Below are 20,412 nucleotides of genomic sequence, written 5' to 3'. Positions count from 1 at the left end.
CTTTAATCAGTCTTTTTATTTCTTAGGGCCCTGAGCAACAATAGAAGGTATCATCATGGCCCACATGCTGCCTACAAGCCATAAGGGTGTATCTGCAGACTATGGAACTGTTGGTTCAGTTCATTCTAGAAAGTAACACTGGACTATAGTCAACAGCGCTACAGACAACAAATGTTAGCTGGGAACCCTGGGAAAGGAGTGTTTGAAGTTCAGGTCGAACCATTAGGTTTTGTTTACAATCCCTAATTTGCTGTCTAAAAGAAAGTGGAGGCGAAAGCACTCAAAAGACTCCCAGAAGTGAGATACGGTAACTCAGAAGGGGATGTGGCTTACAGACAGAGAGGATACATTCATTTGGTACATCCTCCCAGCTCTCAGTGGGCCAGCCATCAACTCCAAATTTGCAGGTACGCTGCCTTAAAATTGGCCTCCCCGAGGAAGAGGAGAAACAAATGGATACTCCCTGATTTCATCAAACAAGAACCCTTCCTGGGAGGTGGACTGAGGGACATGCAATGTATCTTGTCTTGCTTTCCTAGGCGAGGGTAACTAGATCTTACACAGGGGAAAACAGAAAAGGAAGAGCATTTCCAGAGAAAAGCTGGGAAACAACAAGTTGAGACTGTTGACCTGAGGACAGGACAATTTACAGGTACTCACAATTTTCTGAGAATACCCCACCAGCTGGATCTTACTGAGCGCAGCATTCACTTCTGGCATGGTGTAGCACTTCCTCCACATAGACACCTCCACTGCGTCCTTCAGAGGGGCAGGCAGCAATCTGCAAAGATCAACGGGGTGCGGGCATTTTCAGAACTTCCTTTTACTCCCATTTATATTCTCCAGGTCTTAGATTTTTCTCTTTTTTCTTTTTATTTTAAATATGCCTGGTGCTTCAAAGTGAGGAGCAAGACTTTCTGCCTGTTGAGGAGCTGAACCACGCTGCCCATTCTGCCTCACCCCAAAGACTCCTCCCCTTCAGCTCTCTTTGTTGTTGTTCCTATTCAGCCCTTTCATCAAAGACGTAGCTGTGATGAAGGTGTTATAGCAACTCCCGTGGTATTTTCACCACTGATGAAACATGTTGGCTGATCTGACGTGTCAACATGAAATGCACCACTGGAATTGGTAGAGATGACTGGGTTCTTGGATAAGCGTCTCTTTTGCATATCCTAAGAATTTGAAAACAGAAGTTAAGCCACAATCTTGTGATTAGAATACAGGAACCAGACCATGGACAAAGGCTGGCTCTGCTCTCATTTTTGTCACCAGTGTCTTGCAAGAGCACATGCCCCTGCATTTACGCTTCTTTGCCTTCAACTCAGACACCCCGCTTTCCGTCAGAGTGTACTGGCAAGGATACATTAGCTGACGCTGCAGAGCTCTTTGAAATCCCCTACACGGAAGTATTTAAGATGTTTTACACCAAAGTAAAATCCATCCATTCTGCTCTCCACAGACATTGCAAGTTAGCTGGACAGCGTTGTCAAGGGAAGAAGTGAACTGTAATGTCACAGCCTGTAAGAGAGATGCCTAACTTCTGGGAAATAAATCTTCCTTAGCAACATGAACTGAGGCAGGAAGCAGCACAGCTGCCAAATGCCTAAGAAGAATAGGGTTTTTTTTTTATATTAAACCAATGCTAAATCAAAGGCTAATTCAAACCAATTTCCAAAGATTTATGGAAATTGGTCAAGTTTCTTTGATCAATTTGTTTAAAGGAATTTAATTTATTGTTATATCTACTAGGTCAGTGAACTCCTCCATAATTTAAGATACTGAAGAAAGGATTAAGGCCAGCTATTGCCAAAACGGCTGTACAGGTCTAGTGCGATAACTGTAATTCCAGCACATGCTGTCTGAAAGCATACTGCGCTTAAGGAAACAAACAAAGCGTTCAAGGTCTTTTTTGGGAAGTCATAAGCAACAAAGGCCAAACAATGTGGATAGTTGTCCACCATTGCACTGAAGCAAATTGCCTGTAAAAGCCTTTAACCTACCATAAGAAGCATTTAGTGTTGGATGCTTTCAGGAACTTCTCTTCTGGGAAGCGCAGAATATATCTCCAGGTAATGGAGAAAAGTGGGGAATTGTCCTTGGTGTTTGAAGTAAGTTTCTATTAGCCTTTACGCTGTGGCTACACTGTATGCTCTGATCCCTAACCGAGACCAGTGGCACCAGTGTCCAGTGGGTTCATTCTTTGCCGAGTGTCACACAGAGACAATGAAGACTGCTGGTTCCTCAGATGTGCCCCAGCCGGTCACTCACACTTTTAAAATTTGTAAAGAAAGTTACTAGAGGATATTTTAAAGTCTGGAGTGAATCTACTAACACTACAGCAACATCCTATTATGGATCACCTCGTAACAACCAGATTTATGTGGGCAGATGTCAGGACGACCAACCTACAGCCACAAACAGGAAGGTATCGCGAAGCAGCATGGTCCAGTGGTTAGTATACAAAATTTATGCTTAAGAAACTCAGAGGCTTGTGTTCTTAACTGCACATCTGCACAGAGACAGCCCCTCCTGTTCAATACAAAGGATAACATGTAATGTATGACATAACACGTTCTTGTGTGAAGGGAGAGGAGGATGGCAGTACTGAACTAGATCAGCATCCTGGCCTCTCTTGTCCACGACTCTCAGGAAACAGCCTGTTCAGACAAGACGTAAGAAATATCAAACAGGTAGTTGGCAAAGTGTCTTCCAGAAGGCAAACTTCCTCATTAGTCCCCTGAATCCTAATCAGCACGAAAGATATCCTGGTTGAGCATCTATACAGCTTCCATGAGATTGCTCATTTAAAATAAAAACCAATGGTAATAAAACTTGCTAAGCAATTAGTTCAGACTGGATTTGATAATGGAAAAACGTAAGCCACTATAATGAACTTCTTATATTTTATACAGTATTTGCATTTAAAATGCTTCAATGCTTTATCTAATGAAGATGATAATACTTTGTGTTTTATACTAACTATTCAGAGTAGAACTAGCTGAACTGTAAAGCAGTAATGGTGATTGATCAGCCTGAAAAATTAAAGTTAGGCTCAGAAGTAATAAGTATTCTGTTCTAGCAACAGCCATGTATTAAAAAAAAATTCACCAAGGATCACGTTTTCTTAAATAACGGATGTCAGTCCAACCCTGCATGTGCTATTAGCCAGGTGTTAATTTGTGGATCAGTAGATGTTTGCTCACATGCTGTAATAATCAGTTCCATTCACGCTTGCATGACACTTGTCACCAGGAATCTCAAAACACTTTGCAAACATTAATTAAGTCCCCGTATACCCTCTATGGTGGAAAGGAGCTCCATTTTACAGAAGCGTAGGGAGCTGAAGGGGGGAACTCAGAGCATAGGTGGGCACAGTTGGAAAAGGAGTTTAGATTTGTCCCCCTCTTCCAGCTCACAGACAACACTGGTTCGTACCAGCCTCCAGGCAGAGTTTAGGATACGCAGACTTGCGGTACTAAATAGCTGCAGGGCTACTAGTTCTGTTTTGCTCTCCCCACTAGCAGAGCATTTCTTTGCTCTATCTCATGTTTGGGCAAGGCGTGCATTTTCCTTGAGAAAGTTGAGGGAGCTGCCATCTGATGAAGGTTCCCAACAACACACGAAATTGTGGCGGTTCTCTGTGCTCTACAGAGGTCTTGTAAGTGCGACAGAAGGGTTGGTCCTGTCTATCCTCAGAGGTGGGCTCTTATACCTTCCTCCTACCTCCCTTGGTACCCCACAACAGCTACATGACAGCACCAAGGAGGAAGTGTCAATGTTACGATACTTCCCAAGCAATATAAGACAGAAAAGCACATTTTAAACACCGCTCCAACAAGAAGACTCTAGCCTTTTATAGCAGTTGAATCAGAACAAAGATCACATCTCTGTGTTCGCCTCCGGAATAGTCAACAGCACACAAAGTGCTAGACAGCACTTTTTCTAAAATACGACCACTAGGAAAGTGACATTAAATGAGCTCCAAGATATACATGCTCATGCATACAAAACACATGCAGTAGTGTGATGAGAATAATGGCTCCAGTCCTCTCTTCACATCACTGCGAGCTTCGCGAATGGTTCTGGTCAGGCCAGCGGACTCCAAAATTTAAAAAAAAATCACTATTCTGATGAGAGTATATATCAACCAGCACACAATCCTGATCAACTTTATTGTCTTTGCTTTTGCTTTACATCTGTGTTTTACTTGCGTTCTTCAGAAGAGTGAGAGTTACAGTGCTGAGATAAGACTACTCCTGTGCTCAGCAGGGGAGTACAATATATAGATAAACATATGTTAATTTGGATTTTTAATTTCTTTGCTTTGTGATATTGGGAAATGTCAAGACTACTTTTATAATGTATGAAATAAATCATTTTTAGTAAACTTTTAAATCAAGCCACGTCAATAATGAGGAATAGAAAATGGGAGATCAATTTAAAATGCACAAAGTAGCTTTTAAAAATAACTTTCTAATTAACCAGCCTTATCTTTAATATGTGCTAAAAACTAAACTGTCTCCTCCGTAGAACACGTTGTGCACCTAAAGTTGTTTTTATTTTGAAAGCAAACATTATCTGCAATTATAAACTGTATGGAAAATTTTTAGATTTCAAAGCTTTCAAAAGTTTAGAAGAACTCAATTTTGAGCACCTTGTTTTTACGTATAGATGAAATAATGGACACGGAGTTTCTAACTAACCTTTTTTATTCTAATTTCAATTTGTTGCTAAGCTTTGAAAGAAAGCAAAAAACCACCTCTGTCATCCAAGTATAAAAGAGGCTGCGGACCTGGGAAGAAAGGTAGCACTGCTCTGTGGTTGGTCACCAGTGACTTCCAACAGTTGTGTCTTGACTTTCTTAGCATTTCAGCAAACATGAATGTAAATATAATTTAAAATTAGGATTATTCCAACACAATATGATCAAGTTTAAATCGCTTGCTAATTTCAACAACTTTTAATGATGTCAATACAAAAATCTGCTGGTTTTATCTACCATCGTGGAGCTGAACTATGTGAGAGGAGATCAGGGGAGACTTTTGTGTTACCAAGTCTCCCTCCAAGAACCAAACTTGTGTGGTTGTTTGGAAGACCAACAATTTGCAAACAATTAAAGAAAGAACCGACCCAAGGAGTCACAGCTTTAAACCTCTTAGGCTTTTTTTTCTGCTTAATGGTAACAACAAATCTCAAATGGTGGCAGCTGACCCATCATTACAGTGAATTCTAAACGTCGGTTAGAGTTTTAGGAGAGTCAGCCCTTTCCCGGTGGCTTGCTCCTTACCTCTGTACCTCCTTGTTCTTCCACATGGAGGCAGACTGAGCCTTTGGCACACGTTCAATGGAATTCACCAGTTCTTCCATGAGAAGTCTGAAAAGACATCATAACTAAATTAGCATGGCAGCCTTTCACAGAGGAGAGAACTTTGTCCCAAATGTTTCCAAAATATCACACAAATTGTAACACTATTAGGCAGTTTTAAAGAGGGGTTCTTCCCACAGAGGCATCGCAGCAATTACTGCTCAGCAGTACTATCCCCATTTCTCCACCATCGGAGTGTTCCAAGCTCAAGCTAGTCTGATTCTGTCTGCCTGGTTGCGACAGCAGAGGATCTGGCCCACTGGGTTATGAGTTATTTGGAAAGTGGCAGGACAAGAGGAACTCCCAAATCTCTCTCCTACTGCGCAAGATGATTTCTTCATTACTGACTGCTTGTCATATGGAATGAGACAAAATATATGATGAAATCTCGTTAGATGATGCCTCTTTATCACTTAAAGAAGCCAAGCACATTGTCAGTGTGAACTCTCCTCACGTACAAATGCACAATACAGCACTTGAGACAGAAAAATACGTCAGGCATTAAAAACTGGCACTGTAGATTTCACTGCCCCAAATTAAACAGCATTTGTAATCGTATGCATGCTTTCCCTTGAAGGTAGGAAGCGACAGATGGAACTGCAGAAAAATGGCATCTGGCGTTACTTGGGGTAGGGAGAACCACACCAGTATACTCTCCAACAAGACTATGCTTTTTATCTTCAGCTATGGGCGAGCAATACCCCAGAGGTCTACTACCAGTTCATATTTATACCATTCTTTTCTCCTACAAGGGCCTTCAGTTTCTGTTTGTTTTTACACAAAGGGAGAATTACTCTGGCATGGAAAGTTTGCACAGGACCTCTAATAGAGAGAGATTCCTGCCCTGAAGTGCTTACAGAGTAGTTCAGATACCATGGCCTAATCTGCTTTCTCATTATTGAACATGGCTGCTTTTCTGCATGAGAGATACACCCAGCACAAGTCCAGTTAGACTTCATCGAGGGCCAAACCTGCAGCCTTTGGTATTGATTTCTCCAATCAACAGACAACTTTGTAAGAAAAGACTACCAGATTTGGTGACCAACTATTAAGTTTTTGACTGCACTGTCAGGCCTTACATTTTCTACTTCAAATCTCATATTTCTGCTGTTTTTCTTAGTGCTTCTCCTTGGATTTCAGAGCTTATGTATCTCAACTGTCATCTGAGATGCAGCCAGCTTAAATTCCCTTCCATGGTGTGGAGCAAAATGTGGTTATATGAATTTCAAATGCTGAAAAACTACAAGGCAAAAATCTTAAAGTCATTTATTGTTGAAAAGATTGGTGATTCCTCTTCTGTTTAAGGGGAGCAGAGAAGAGCAGGAGAGATCTCTGATTCATGGTTTTTGAAGGTTTGAAGTTGACTATACGGTAATTGCTGCTCAAGGTGTCTCAGGCCACTCAAGATCTACTATCCCACACCTACTGCGTGGACCAACACAAAGCATCTGCTGTAAATGTTGAAGGCAGATGGTTCCAGAGGTTGGGAAACATTGAGTTAACACATTTGCAGCACTAAGGACTTGGCTGACGTTCAGCTACTGCCTAAGAGCCTCTTTGGAACATTAGACACCACTCCTTTACCCATATTGTCCTTTGCACCTTTTCCTTAGCAGTGATGAAAGAGGAGTAGAGAATATTAAGGGGTTTTTACCTGCCAATTTGAACAGTGGGCTCGGTGGCATAGACTGTTCCAGTGAATCCCGTGTACTCTGTGATATAGGGCAATGCCATCATGCAGTGATAGTTGGAGATCAAGATTACATCTACCGTGGAGAGGTCAAGCAGCTCAGTCTGAAAACAGAGGAAAGAGATAAGCAACATGTAACCCTTTCATGCAGTTTAAGCAACGTCAGAAAAACTTCTTGTTCTTTTTTTTTCTTAAAACTTTATACTGCAGGAATGTAATCGGTTTACAAAAAGAAATGGGGGGGGGGCATGTCTCAGCTGTTGCAAAGATTAATGTTTCCTTTAAATTAACAATACTTATTTAAGAACTCCCCTAAAAAGATTTCCTTCTCAAATCTGAAAAGGAAACTGTGTGCCAGGTTTCTCTGTCTTTCATGTAATGAAATGGCTGCCGTTAAGAGAGGCACGATGATTACACTTGTATCAAAGAACTGATGTGCGCGCTTCCTTAGGGAGGAACACTACACAGACACCAAAACTTCTGTAGTAGCCATTTAGCAGGGTGTCTCCTATTTTTGATGTGACGCATGGTACCATACCCCAGGTCAGTGAGAGAGATGAACATAGATTGTATTTATTCATGCGCTTAAAATAATTCTCATATTTTCCCAAACTAAATGCTTGGCATCTTTATCATTCACATTTTCTACAGCAGGAGATTAAGTTCATTCATAGGATACAACAAAACAGACGGGTGGGTCCAATTTGTTTTGATGTGACAGTTAAGACAGCAGCTCAGAGAATGAAAGAAGATTTCACACATTGTTAAAGGAATTTTAATTAGAAATATTTACTGGTAATGCTATAACACAAATGGTGTCAAGTCAGAAATTTACAAGATATATGACCTCTAACTCAGTTATTATAGAGCAGCTAATGGAATTCAACACTCATCAAGCACATATTATCTGATTACAAGGCTTGGTCCAGCAATTTGAATAAAAAAGGCAAGAAAGTAGGTCACTCGGCTTTTCAGAGGGCTGACACAGTGCTCTGGTGACAAGCTGCTTAACTCACAGCTAAGCGTTCATGGTTTCAATCCATGATCACAGCTAATGTTGGAGGCATGATCTCCAAGCTGAGTACAGTAGGTGAAACACCATCCTCGGATTCATGACAGGGCACCCTTTTATCTACTAAGCTTGCCAGGCAGAAATACACTCACTACGCGGGATCAAAGAGGCTGCTGACACCTGCTCCTACCAAGCTGGTGCTTCATGGCTTGGTTTTCAGCTCTGTTCAGACCATACGGAATCAAATGGGGACTCAGAATCAGGATCAAATTCAGGGCTCAGCCCTGAGCTGAACCCCAGCCCAGTGAGCCATCAGGAGCATCCAGACTACCACTTTCCAAGCTTAAGCATCCCACATCTCAGCATCCTAGAAACATTTACAAATAGGATGAAAAGGGTGTCAAAACCAAAACAAAGTAAAATCTTCCCTGGGACTCGCGGCAATCTCACTAAAGGTTCCTATGAACTGAAGAGGTTTAAAAAGGTTTCGTGAACATGAAGTGAGAGAGACCAGAAGGTTGCCAAGCAAAGAGAGGGCTGCACCCTGCACTCTGACATGTGGAAGTGTACTCTGCTGCTGAGACAGCCTTTTATCACCTTGTGGCTTCTGGATTACATTCAAAACTTGGCTTCCTTTGGCAATGGTGTTCCTGGAAGTGATACTGTGATTCTCAAACTAACTGCTTTTGCAGACTAGTTTCTTCAAAAGAAGTGACGTGGAAGGAGACAAAGAAAAAGACGAAGCCTCTTTCACACAAGCTCCTTCTTATACTGTGCTGCCAAACACCAGCAACTTTTCTACTCTGCCGTGACATCTGAACTCTCCCCCAGACAGGGGAGCCTGTGAAGCCAGAGATGCGAGCTGTGTATCACTAGCAGATCTGTTCCTCATGCTTGCAGAGGAGACTTGGCATCTGTTGGAACTTTGGGAACCAAAGCATGTGAGAGGCCATTTTTAAAGTCCCTGCAATGGTGACATGCGCAGTTGGTTGCTGTCTTCTAGTCGTAACACGGACTGCTGGAAAACAGAGTTAGTTAGATTCAGTGACGACAGAAACATAATGAAGTGGCAACTCCCCATCAGTCATATTTAGAGCTACAAATGTGGGTATTTTCCAGCCCAACAAAGTAACCAGAAAGCCTAGCTGAAACACCCTAAACCCCAGCAGATGATCATTCCGGTGCATGGCCTCAATTCCAAAGGGAATCCAGAACATAAATTCCATTCTTCCCAAGATCTGGGACATAACGGCACTTTCTAGGCTTACAGATGCTTCCTACATCCCTCCCTTCCACAGCACAGTATCCAGAAAGCACACAAGAACCCAGAATTATTAGGGGTTTTTTTTGGTGATTGGATTATATCCATTCCTGTTGGGGAAAACAAGCAAGTGTTGATATCACTCGCCAAAACAATACCAGAGCTGCCAACTTGCTTTGAAGAATCAAGATGACTAGAGTCAGAAGCTGCAAGAGGTGAGTTTTATGGAATCAACTGACAGAAACACTATTGCCAGAACCCCAGCAACATGACAACAACCTTCCAGGAGTGTTTTGTACTTCCTGTCAACAAGGTCAGGCAGAAAGGAAAAAAAAAAAAAAAAAAAAAAAAAAAAATCGCTGCCCAAAAGCAATCGTCTCTGTCTTTGAAAAACAGAGAAAACATCCCAACATGAAAGAACCGATGTTATCACAGCTGAGGAAAGAGGATACTATTCCCAGACTATTCCCCATCATTCACCCCCACCACTGCTCAGCATTTTAGTTCTTCAGCTCTCCTACACACACGGTTAATCTGATCAGTCAGGTAAGCCCAGTTAATTCAAACATTTTCAATAGTCTTGCATTCTTTTTTTTTTTTTTAAACCCAGGTATTCTTGAAAAAAACAGCTTGAGAAGCAGCCACTTGCAGTTATGTCAGTGGATGTGAAGGTACAGTTCTTCCCTCAAAGAGGCAGTGATGAATAGCTAACAAGGCAGCAAAACTTTGTAACCTAAATTTGCCGCCGGCAGAGCAGCACATCTGACTGCAGCCCAGCAGAATCAAACGGTGGTTTAACCACACGGTCGGCTCCCCAGGGGAGCTCCACCAGGCAGGTCATGCATCTGTGGTTAGAGACAAGCAGCTTTCCTTGTCTTCATTCACTGCCCTTATCTACATCAGCACATGTATCCTGTCATAATCGAGTCCAGCTCAGTTATATTGTCTTTGGAAGGCCCATAAAAAGGGACAGTCAAGTCTTATTCTTCTGTGAGATATCGATCTGCTCAAGGAGACCTTCCAGATCTACCCAAACCATTGTTGAAAGGGGCTGTTTCCATCCTCTTTCCAGTGTCATAGATACTAGAGGCACCTTAACAACACAGAGGTTTTTGTAGTATTATTTACTGAGTAGTAATACATTAGCATGAATCTGATAATAATTACTTAGCAAGTTCTTCCACATGATTGAATGGAGGCAGATTTTTCAGGACGGCTTTGAACAAACTCACCTCTGGCAAACAGAACTCGGGCACAGAGTCTACAAACACATGGCCAGTGCACTCCTTTAGTTCCTGTAAGAAAAGCGTATCACCAGAGAAGACACAAAAATACAACACAATATTACTCAAATGCAGCAGATTTTGCACTTTCAAAAGCTTTTCTTTATCACAGGTAATTTCAATTTCCAGCCCATTACTACATTATGTTTATCCCCCTTCTAGATACAATTTGCTGTAAGCAGATCTGCTGAAATTGCTTTCATGCGAGATGCTGCTGCTTCAAGGGCTCAGATCCTCGTTTGGAGGAACAGAGACGGCACTCTGGTAGGTTGGGAAAGGGACCCTGGTAACCACTGGCTGTTTTGCTGGGGCCATGAAGGAGGTGCTGTCCTAGGAAGCTGTGTTTTCTCTGCTCTTCCAACTGCAGATGTGTTGGCTGGGAAATCTCTAACAATGCAAGTTGACTTTGTCTATCAGAATCAGAAGTAAAGTATGAACTGAAAAGTGGGTCATTAAGAGCAGTCTTCCCGGAACTGCTGCTCTCCAGACCTGGAAGGTGTGCATAGCACCTTCATAGTGCCCTGGCTGTCTTACAAGTTTGGAATTTAGTTTTGGTTCCCAATAACATCAAACTTTTTCTGTCTTATTAGGAGCAGAATACAATTTTTAGTCCCTGCGTTAGAGCATTTGATGAAACAACTTTTGGGGATCTAAGCTCCACGTGGCACTTTTTGTTAGATTTATCTCTGCTGGATTTCTAGTTCTCTGTTTTCTTCCTCTTTTTTCAAGGCTGACATCAGAAATCTTTGTCACATGAAAAGTCACATTCTTCAGGATTATGTATGGAACAAAAATATTCCCAACTCTAGTTCTAATACACCTCACAGGCTACGTGTCACCCACTCTGCCTTCTCTCGTGGATGCTTCTCTTGCTTGTCCCAAAGCGAGTGGTCTCAGCCAGCTTCAGACTGTCAGAATTAAAGATTGAATCCAATTCTTAATAATTACAGTGCACCTGCCAACTAATAACGAATGAGCAATTACATCTAGTGGCAGAAGTCTCCTAACCTCATCTCAAGGGAGTTCAAAATGATTAAAACTAGATCGCAGCAAATTTCAATGCCTCTCCAGGACGTAAGTTTTATAACTGTCATCCAGAGAGTGCTATAACAGGAATGTCCACCCGACATGATAAAACATCCCCCTTTGACTCCTTCCCTTGCCTTTTTCCAGCATGGGTCAAAGAATTTACCATTCCAAGCAGTTACAATGGTCAAGGTGAAGGTAAGAGATGCTGCCTTTGAATTTTTAACATGATTTCCATCAGCGCTGTGTGAGTTTGAAGATTTCTCCTGAGCACATACTGCAGCAGCAGTACCGCAGAAATGTAAATACATCACATATAAAAATATATATTCTTTGGACAGAATGGATCCCAAAGCTCTGAGACCAAGGCTGGGGTACAAGAGAAATAAATTCCAGGGAATTCAAACTGGGCAGCTCCATTCCTGTCACTGAGCCTCTGTAGCTCTGTGACTGCCGGTTAGCATGTGCTTTGAATAGAGTTGTTACTATTTTACTAACAGAAATGCTGCCTATACAGTTTCTTTTGTCTCCAATGAGAAGAAAAATCAGGTCTTTAATCTATGATCTTCAGCTCCCTTGCCTGGAAAAATCAGATCAATCCATTCTGTCCACCTCAAAGTCCCCTACAAAAGCAACTATTATTACTGTTTTCCTTTAATGTTCACATAGTCAGAGAACAGTCTATTAAAACAGCATTTTCTCTACTGATACCTATCGCTGCACACATTTGAAATGTATCTGCCTATTTTACTAACATCTGACATATTTTTGTGTTCATTGTTCTCCTATGGCAGATTAAGCTGGATGCTGCAGTGCCTAGTTTTGGTTGAAGCCCCAGATAAATTTCGCCTACAAAACTAATGTAATGAAAAGGGGGGAAAAAAGAAAATTCTGTGTCTCTCATGTAGCTGAGTAAGTCCTGTGTCTTAGAATTAGGAGGCTGGAGATAATATCCTCCCCGCTATGTCCAGCAGCAGAACACATGTTGATTTCAGAGGCCAAAGACATGCTTTTCCTCTATAAGAGACCTCCCGTGGGTAAACCATTCACTTTCTCATAGTTCTCCTGCCTAAAAAAAGGGTACAATACCAACTTCATTTATAAGCATGCTATGAAGCTTTATTGTCAGAAAAGTGAGACTGTTGAATAAAAGGCACTCTAAGAAGGCAAAGCACTATTATTTATGGAGCTCCATGAAATAGAAAATATTCATAGTGACGATTTCTGCATTTTAAGAGGATTTTTTAAAAAGCTAGGCTACCTCTGAAGACTGAAAGCCTCAGAGTTGCTATTAGCATTTTGTTTCAAAACGTTCTGCTCTACAAGGACATCATGGCTGGTAAGGGTACACAGAGAAACCTTTGCGATGAGTCAGCATGGAAGTATTGTTGCTGCAGTGGAAGCTCCTAACCTGTCAGGTAGCTTTTTGCACGGCAAGAAAATTCTAACCATCAGTATAGTACCTTGTCCAGAAAAGTGCTTCCATCTTTCAAAACCCAACCAGGAAGCTTGGACAGCCTGGGGCTGCAGAAAGAGAAAAAAATTATTGCAATATGAATTATATCATTATCAGCAACTAAGGATAGACCTTCTATTTGGTGTCATACAGTAAGAGAACACGATTTCTGTCTCAGGGAACTAACAATCTCAATAAAACAGACAGACAGTTTCACTGTGTTTAAGTGTTCACTGAAATGACTTTTACAAATCATGATTATGACACTTATAAGTAAAAAGAATAAGAGGACGACACATGCAGGGAGTTTGAATTTAGTCATTTACAGTGAGAATTTCAAAAAGGCTCAGTGCTGCTTGTGTTGCCGTGTGGTTAAACTGGCTGTATAAACAGAAGTTAGGGCAGCAAGAAACTCTATGCCTGAAACAATACAAAAGCACCATAAAACTGCTCTGGGACAGGAGACGACAGACAAATACCCTCATTAGTAACAGCAGGGAAAGACCAATGCTCTGGACTGAGTCATTTATAGACACAGAGGTCGTGATTTTATATCCACATACACCATGGTTTCATGCTCAGGTCTCACCCTGAAGACCCACACCAAGAGCCGTACAGTGCATTTACCTGTGTTGGAAGGACACTGGGGCAAGGAGGTTTTGCTGTGAACTGCATGTTTTAAGCTGGCAGTTCTGGTACCAATCAGCAACAGCAGGGCCTCCTTTTTTAATTGTTTCAAATGCAAATAAACTTCAAGGTGGACATCATAATCCTGAGTTTACAGTAGTAACTGCTGCAGCATTTCTTGCTACCGTGAGAGACTTATTCATACTTCACAGTGACATTTGATTTTTGTGTGAGCCTGTAAGTTAGTTCTAAAACCACTGTCTGCCCAGATTCAAGCATATCTACAGAAATCCAAAAAAGAAAAAGTTGAGGAGACAAGAGAATCGAACCCACCTGGAATCAATCCCCGCAACAACCTCAAATTTGGAGAAAGAACTCTAGAACTTGGTTGTAATGAATTCTGCAAGTGTTGTGCCCTAAGCTCTACAGACAGGCATGCTTACGTGCTGTAAGGGCTTTCAAATTTAAGTTCTTGAAAATAGGAAGTGATTCAAGGGCTCAGAGGAATGCTGTGTTCCGACTAACATCAATGTAAAAGAACAAATCCTAACTGGCACTCCAGAAAGTCACAAGGAAGGAAAACGGGAAAATCTAAGACTCAAGGAGTGAAGACAGAAGGTAAGAGATGAGAGCAGAAGGATGCGTCATTGAGAAGTGCAGCCCTCTTTTGAGGATAAAGACTAAGTCTGATGATGGAAAAGGTGAGGTGGTTAAATGTACTCTCCACTGACACATTCAAAAGCACAATTTAAGAGCAGTATTTTGGAGACTGAAGGGGCTGAATAGAATTGGTGCACAGGGACTAAAAGCGCTATGGAAAAAGCAGGGAAAAAGCAAGAACAAACCATGTTATATGATACGCAACAACTTTGACAGATAAGGAAGGAGAGTACCGAAACCTTGGTTGGAATGGACATCTGGAGGTCTGTAGTCCAATGTCTCAAAGTCAGCATGAGATCAGGTCAGCCACAGCTTTGTCTAGCTGTGTCCTGCAAACCCCTGGAGCACAACATTCTAGAGCCTCTCTGGGGATGGGTGAAAGCGCTAAGAAAAAATTCATCGCTGGGAGGCTAACGTCCAACCTGAGCCTCTCAAGACACAATTTGCGGCCATTAGCCCCATATTTTGTCTCCCACTGTTGAAATGAGTTTGGCTCCTGCTGTCTTTGTAACTTCTTTAGAAGTAGATGTGGGTGGCTATTAGCGCTATGTCTAGCCTCAAAGCCCAGCTGCCTCAGCCTCTCCAGGTAGTCATGGGCTCCGGACCTTGACCATCTTGGAGCCCCCTGAACACTTTTCTACAGTTTCTTGGCACCTCTCTTCAATCGGAAATCCAAACCTGGATCCATTTATGGTTTCACCAGCACAAGGCAGAGCGGAATAAACTTTCCTTGATATGCTTGCCCTACTCCCCCTAATTTAGCCTAGTACGCGGTTTGCTTTATTCATGATGAAAGAGCACTATTGACTTGTAGTTAACCTGGCATCCACTGAAGAGTATAGTCTTGTCAAGAGAGGCAAAATTAGCAGATAGGTCTTGTGTATGGGTGAAAGTGGAATAAGCAACACAGGACAGAAAGGACTCTTTACCTTGAAGGCAAGAAGTAACACAGTTCCTGACGACATAGTTTTGACATTGTAATAGAGTGATTGATTAATCCAAAATAGCTAGAACTGTCCCATAAATAATGTGAGCAAGTGTGTCATGGCTAGACAGGAAAGGTTAAGAGCTTCCCACATGTTCATTTTACCGTTTTGCATTTGACTTTGGTACAGGGGAGAAAATTCCAGTTGACAAACCTCCTTTAAAGTACGTGAACTGGCATAAAGTATTGCAACTGCAGGTACTTTGTACATGCTCCATGGGTTAGTGTGAACAAGGACTGCCGCTTCCAGGACAAGGTGGAATCTAAATACCTTTTGACAGGCTTTTTTTGAAGAGCAAAGAACTCTAAAAAATGTCCAGTCCCTTTAAAGACACAAACACTACACCACTTTCCTCTCTTACAGATTAAAGCACAGGCTCTCAAAATGTTTGCTCAAGGAGGGTCCCATGCCAGGTATGACACAGGATTTAGCTGCATAGCAAAGGTCCTTTGTAACATCATACCTTTATGCTCCACAGAGGTAAAAATTAGGGCACCTTTGCAGACCACAGACTGAGACTAGCAGAACCCAGCTGGTTCATGGATCATACTTTGGGGACTTCTGGTTTAAAGACAGCAGAGAGAAGCACAGCTCCTCTGCGTTCAAGGTTTCATGTATGTCCATCTCAGCCTAGCTGCAAAGCAGCACATGTGGTTCTGAAGAGGACACACAGCTGGTAATAACCTCATGTCTGACAGGCACTGCCACATGCCTCAAGCAAGACCTCTGGCAGACAGTCCTTTTTGTAGTCTCTCACCTGGAAACTGATGATAATGTCAGCTCTCTATCACCTGGCCACGTTATGTTGATAATACACATTTCAATTTCAGAGGTATTTAGACATTATGGTAATGGAGACCTGATATGTAATGATAGAACTATGAATACTATAGAGAGATAAGGACTTTTTAGTGGCAGCCACATTCTTCCTCAAGTTTTTAACTCATTTCCACAACTCCCTGCAGTTTTGTAGAGTACTGAAGAGATCAATTACTTGCCCAAGTCCACATGCTTAGGACAATCCTTGCTGTAAGGGGTGTTCAATCACCTTACCGACAAGATTGATTGGATTTAAATCCAACTGTTTGCTCCAATTCCACTGGGCCATCAGGGGTCAAATCTGACCTCCTTTCTTATTGAGTTTGAGTCATTTTAGTGCAGACGTTCTGGAGGTACTTGGGGAATTCCAGGTTGTGACCTGCAATTTGGCTGTTCGTTCCCACAGACAAAGCTGGCATATCCCCGGGGAGCGTTGATGCCTGCCTGCAGTTCTAAAGAACCTCTTAAGCCTTTGTTCACTCACCTAATTTTGCTACTTGTTCCTCTCTCAATTTCCTTTTTTTTCTTTGGGGGGTGGGAGAAAGCAAACACAAGGCAATTCTGTCTCTACCTGTATTTCCCAAATTTTCTGGATGCCTTCAAAATCTACTACTGCCCCTAAATGTTGTAGTTAGCAATTGCATTATGGAATGGAACAAAAATTGGAACTATCACACTGATCCATATTAAGGCCTCTGTTGCCTACTTTACAGCAGATCTTGAACTCCACGTTCTTGCAGAACAATGCATACATTATCTATTCTTTTCCTCTGCAAAAAACCCCTAAATCATAGGAAGTGCTGGACAAACTGCTTTAACCTCACTAGGTCCCTCAGGAAACTCCCTTTCCTAATCATATTCTCCTCCTCTCAATCAAGCCTTCCTTAAACCCAGAATGTTCCTCACTTGTTTCCTCGTGGATCAAAGTTACTAAATAGTTTTTGTGAAAACTTCTGCTGCCTCCCATCACCAAGAGTTACTCATTCCCACCTTCCCTATCCCTCATTTTTGTAATTTATTCCATTTACGCAAGACATAAGTCACCCCAACTGAATATCCAAATTCACATAAAAACCTGGGAAAATATGATTTTGTAGTTAGGGCATAGAAGGGGGAGTCTTGATCTCAGGATTCTCCTCTATACTCTAATTTCACTGCCATCCCATTCCTGTGCCCAGCTGCAATGCGCTTTTATTTATTTAATTTTTAAAAGGGAACAACTATGCCATCAAGTCAACTAACAAGGACTGTTAAGTGCTATTTTTCTTTGCATTAGCCCATGCTCTGAAGAACAGCCTGAGAAGACAGTGGTTAAACTGTACTTGCTGGGCTCCACGCGCTCCATCTCAGTTACCCATTTATCTCATCTTGCATGAAGAAGCCAGAAAGATGACAGATATGTGACCTCACTTGTGCTGAGCAGTTGCAGCAATACTTTACTGAAGCTTAGAATAAATTATCTAGAAAAACCAATCAATAAATCCATAAAATGTCTTCCGTCTACTGAGCCAAAGGACGTTATTTTGATAAAGAGAATTTTTAAGTGAACAAAGTCTATTTATGATATCAGATGATGCTGTTCATTTGTACTCATCCCCTCCCTCCTTCCAATACACCATTTCATGCAGAGCACTCCAACTGCAACCCAAGAAGACACAGACTAAGTGCTTACAGGCCGCAGTACATACCTCTGAACAAGTGGCATCGGGAGGAAATTGAGGGTAGACGTCATATCCAGTCCGCAATCCAACATGATGGTGGTGGATTTGAACTTGAGTACGTTGCATGGTAAGGTTGGATGTCCTGACAGGCAGTACTGAAAGAAGAACACAAAGATGAGTTACTTACTCATGACCTTTACCAACGGAGTGAGCCCCCCCCCCCCGCCCCAACCTTATTTTTAAACACATAGTTTCATGCACACCAGAACAAAGCCTGATTTCCTCTGAAGCTGTGTCTCACAGCTGCGTGTGTTCATTGAGGTTTCCCCATGTCAGGGTATTAAGAGGCAGATTTTCTTCAGCCATTTTTCTGATCACAAGCGTTGAGAGGATGGCATATGTCCTCTTTCCAATTTAGGACACATGTAGAATCTCCTTTTTCTAACAACAGAAAATCAGTTTCTTTAAAACTCAGTCCTACTGGCAAAACTTGGCAGAAATTGGCTAGGAAATTTGTAAATTGCTTGGGGTGGAAAGGGAGGGAGAGAATCCCTGCAGGAACACAAGTTTTATTTCCTTAAGAAACCAGCCTGAACAACCCAGTAAGGTGCAGCCCGCACCTTCCGTGGCTGCTTGGCACAGATCAGCAGAGGAGGCTGTGCAAGTGCACCGCAGCAGCTCTGGGGCATGCTCTCACCTGCTTTTTGTCTTGCTAAACGCAAACAGGAAACACGAGGGAATGGACAACCATATCCGAATGGAAGGGTTTGTGTACTGAGAAATCCCAAATGCTTTGCAAGCTTAATGAGCCAGTAAGCAGGTTATGTGCAGGGGCACTTCAGCATCATTGAGATGCAGTCACCTCTTCTATGGAGAGTGGCAAACATTTAACAAGGCACAGGCCAGCTGAAGGTTTGAATAAGAACAGAAGTGAATAAAAATGCCAGCTCTAAAATGTGGGATTAGAAAGGTAAACGTCTGAATAAAGGGTGTCCACCTCCACCTGAGGGTTTCTCTTCTTTGATGAGGGATTCAATGGTCCTTCAGGGATTGCAGGAATAGGAGAGTTTACTTCTCCGATGTAAGTTTTGGCATCTCCGAAGTCTGGGCATCTGGCAGCACAGCAACGCTCAGGTGCTCAAACTTCAGGTTTTAAATTCAAGTTTTGGCCAATTAAGGTGAAAAATATCAATTGGTTGGCCATGCACTGCACTAAAACCAGATTCAGTAATTTTTTTATGCATTTATACCTTATTCTTGCTTTCTATACTTCACGCTACAAAGTGGAAAGAAGGTAGATTATTCATTTCATTTTCTACCTCTGCTCACAATATGTTAACATGGGACTGCAACTGTCTGGATTAACAAGTCCCAAGGAAACCATTTATATACATTTATCAAAAACCTGTTTAAAATTATATTTAAATATTAAAAAGCTACTAAGCCCCAAATATTAAATTAATAGTATCACAAAGACTTTTGTTTTAAATCCACAAAGCCTTAATTATTAAGGAGCAACATTACATTTTGCCTGCTGTTAGCAAAGTTTCAAAAAAGAGGTGAAAAGCCAAGCTGGTAAAGAAGTGAGTATACGAGTAAGGAATTCAGTTGTTTTATTCACCAATGTAAAATACGCATGTGAAATTAAGCTCTCACCAGACCAGAACTTTGACAACTGAAGCTATAAATTCAAGTAAACAGAAAGAAATAAAGGAAAAAATAAGATCTGAACTATTTTTGTACCTTTAAACTATCCGTAATTAAAAAGGGCAATGAAATATCACCACTTTTATCAGCAAAACACTGTCTTGCTTTTTTTAAAATCATGAATAGGATCGTGACCCTAAAATCTACGAGCTAACTGGAAAATCTTCCTTTTTTCTTCTTTAAAAGCATCTAAAATAATCTATATCTGTGGCTGTCATGCTGTGGTAAATGGATTCCTGGGAGTCAATGGACTTTTTCTATCAGACTCAAGTAAAATGACTTAAAAGAAAAAAAAAGGCAACTCATATGCTATACAGCAATTTGCACAGGTGACATTTCTGGGCCTGTTAGAATTTCAGATTAGGAATCAAAAAAATCTAAGTGTTTGCACTATGTATGTCTCTATACACACTATAAATGTGATAATTTCCACCCAGTTTATACTCCTTACTGTTTAAAACAGATCCAGAAATCCCATTCACTAATATTACTGACTGGACTAAAATGCAAGTCCTTTTTGCTCTAGGTTTGTTTCCTTCCATCTTTATTTCCTTACAGCTAAAGGCTGGTGCAGCTAATACACTAGGTGCCTCATCTCCTAATTAAAAAATAGTCATGTAAAAAAGTCATTAAACATACAAAAGACCCACAATAAGCCCACCTTAGCTCACAACTTTCTTGTCAGGCTTTATAAATTGGATGAAAGGTTGACAGAGTGGGGCACAAACTGATGAAGATGAGGGGCTAATTCCAGGTACTGAGGCCCCCATAGAGGCAGGTTCTCAGCAGACATCTGGTTCATGCTGAGCGCTCGCCAGCTTGGAGCGTCTCTGGTGATCTCATGGATGGCAATGTGACA

At 41.6% G+C, this 20,412-nt stretch overlaps 1 protein-coding gene across 6 annotated transcripts in view; it reads right to left on the bottom strand.

Annotated features, from left to right (window-relative positions):
- INTS9 (integrator complex subunit 9) overlaps window positions 1-20,412 on the bottom strand; it is a 73,482-nt gene that overhangs the window by 51,312 nt on the left and 1,758 nt on the right. For 5 of the 6 annotated variants that reach the window (XM_054194907.1, XM_054194910.1, XM_054194911.1 and 2 more), the window contains exons 2-7: window positions 17,874-18,001; window positions 13,101-13,161; window positions 10,561-10,623; window positions 7,020-7,159; window positions 5,288-5,374; window positions 661-781 (exon numbers count right to left, since the gene is read on the bottom strand). In XM_054194907.1, the coding sequence (XP_054050882.1) occupies window positions 661-781; window positions 5,288-5,374; window positions 7,020-7,159; window positions 10,561-10,623; window positions 13,101-13,161; window positions 17,874-18,001 (600 nt within the window). Of the gene's footprint in view, window positions 1-660; window positions 782-5,287; window positions 5,375-7,019; window positions 7,160-10,560; window positions 10,624-13,100; window positions 13,162-17,873; window positions 18,002-20,214; window positions 20,375-20,412 lie in introns of those variants that run through there. The other variant, XM_054194908.1, reaches the window with a different exon arrangement.

The sequence above is a fragment of the Rissa tridactyla genome, chromosome 3 (genome assembly GCF_028500815.1).
Source record: "Rissa tridactyla isolate bRisTri1 chromosome 3, bRisTri1.patW.cur.20221130, whole genome shotgun sequence".
Taxonomy (NCBI): domain Eukaryota; kingdom Metazoa; phylum Chordata; class Aves; order Charadriiformes; family Laridae; genus Rissa; species Rissa tridactyla.
This window is presented reverse-complemented; position numbering and strand designations above follow the sequence as displayed.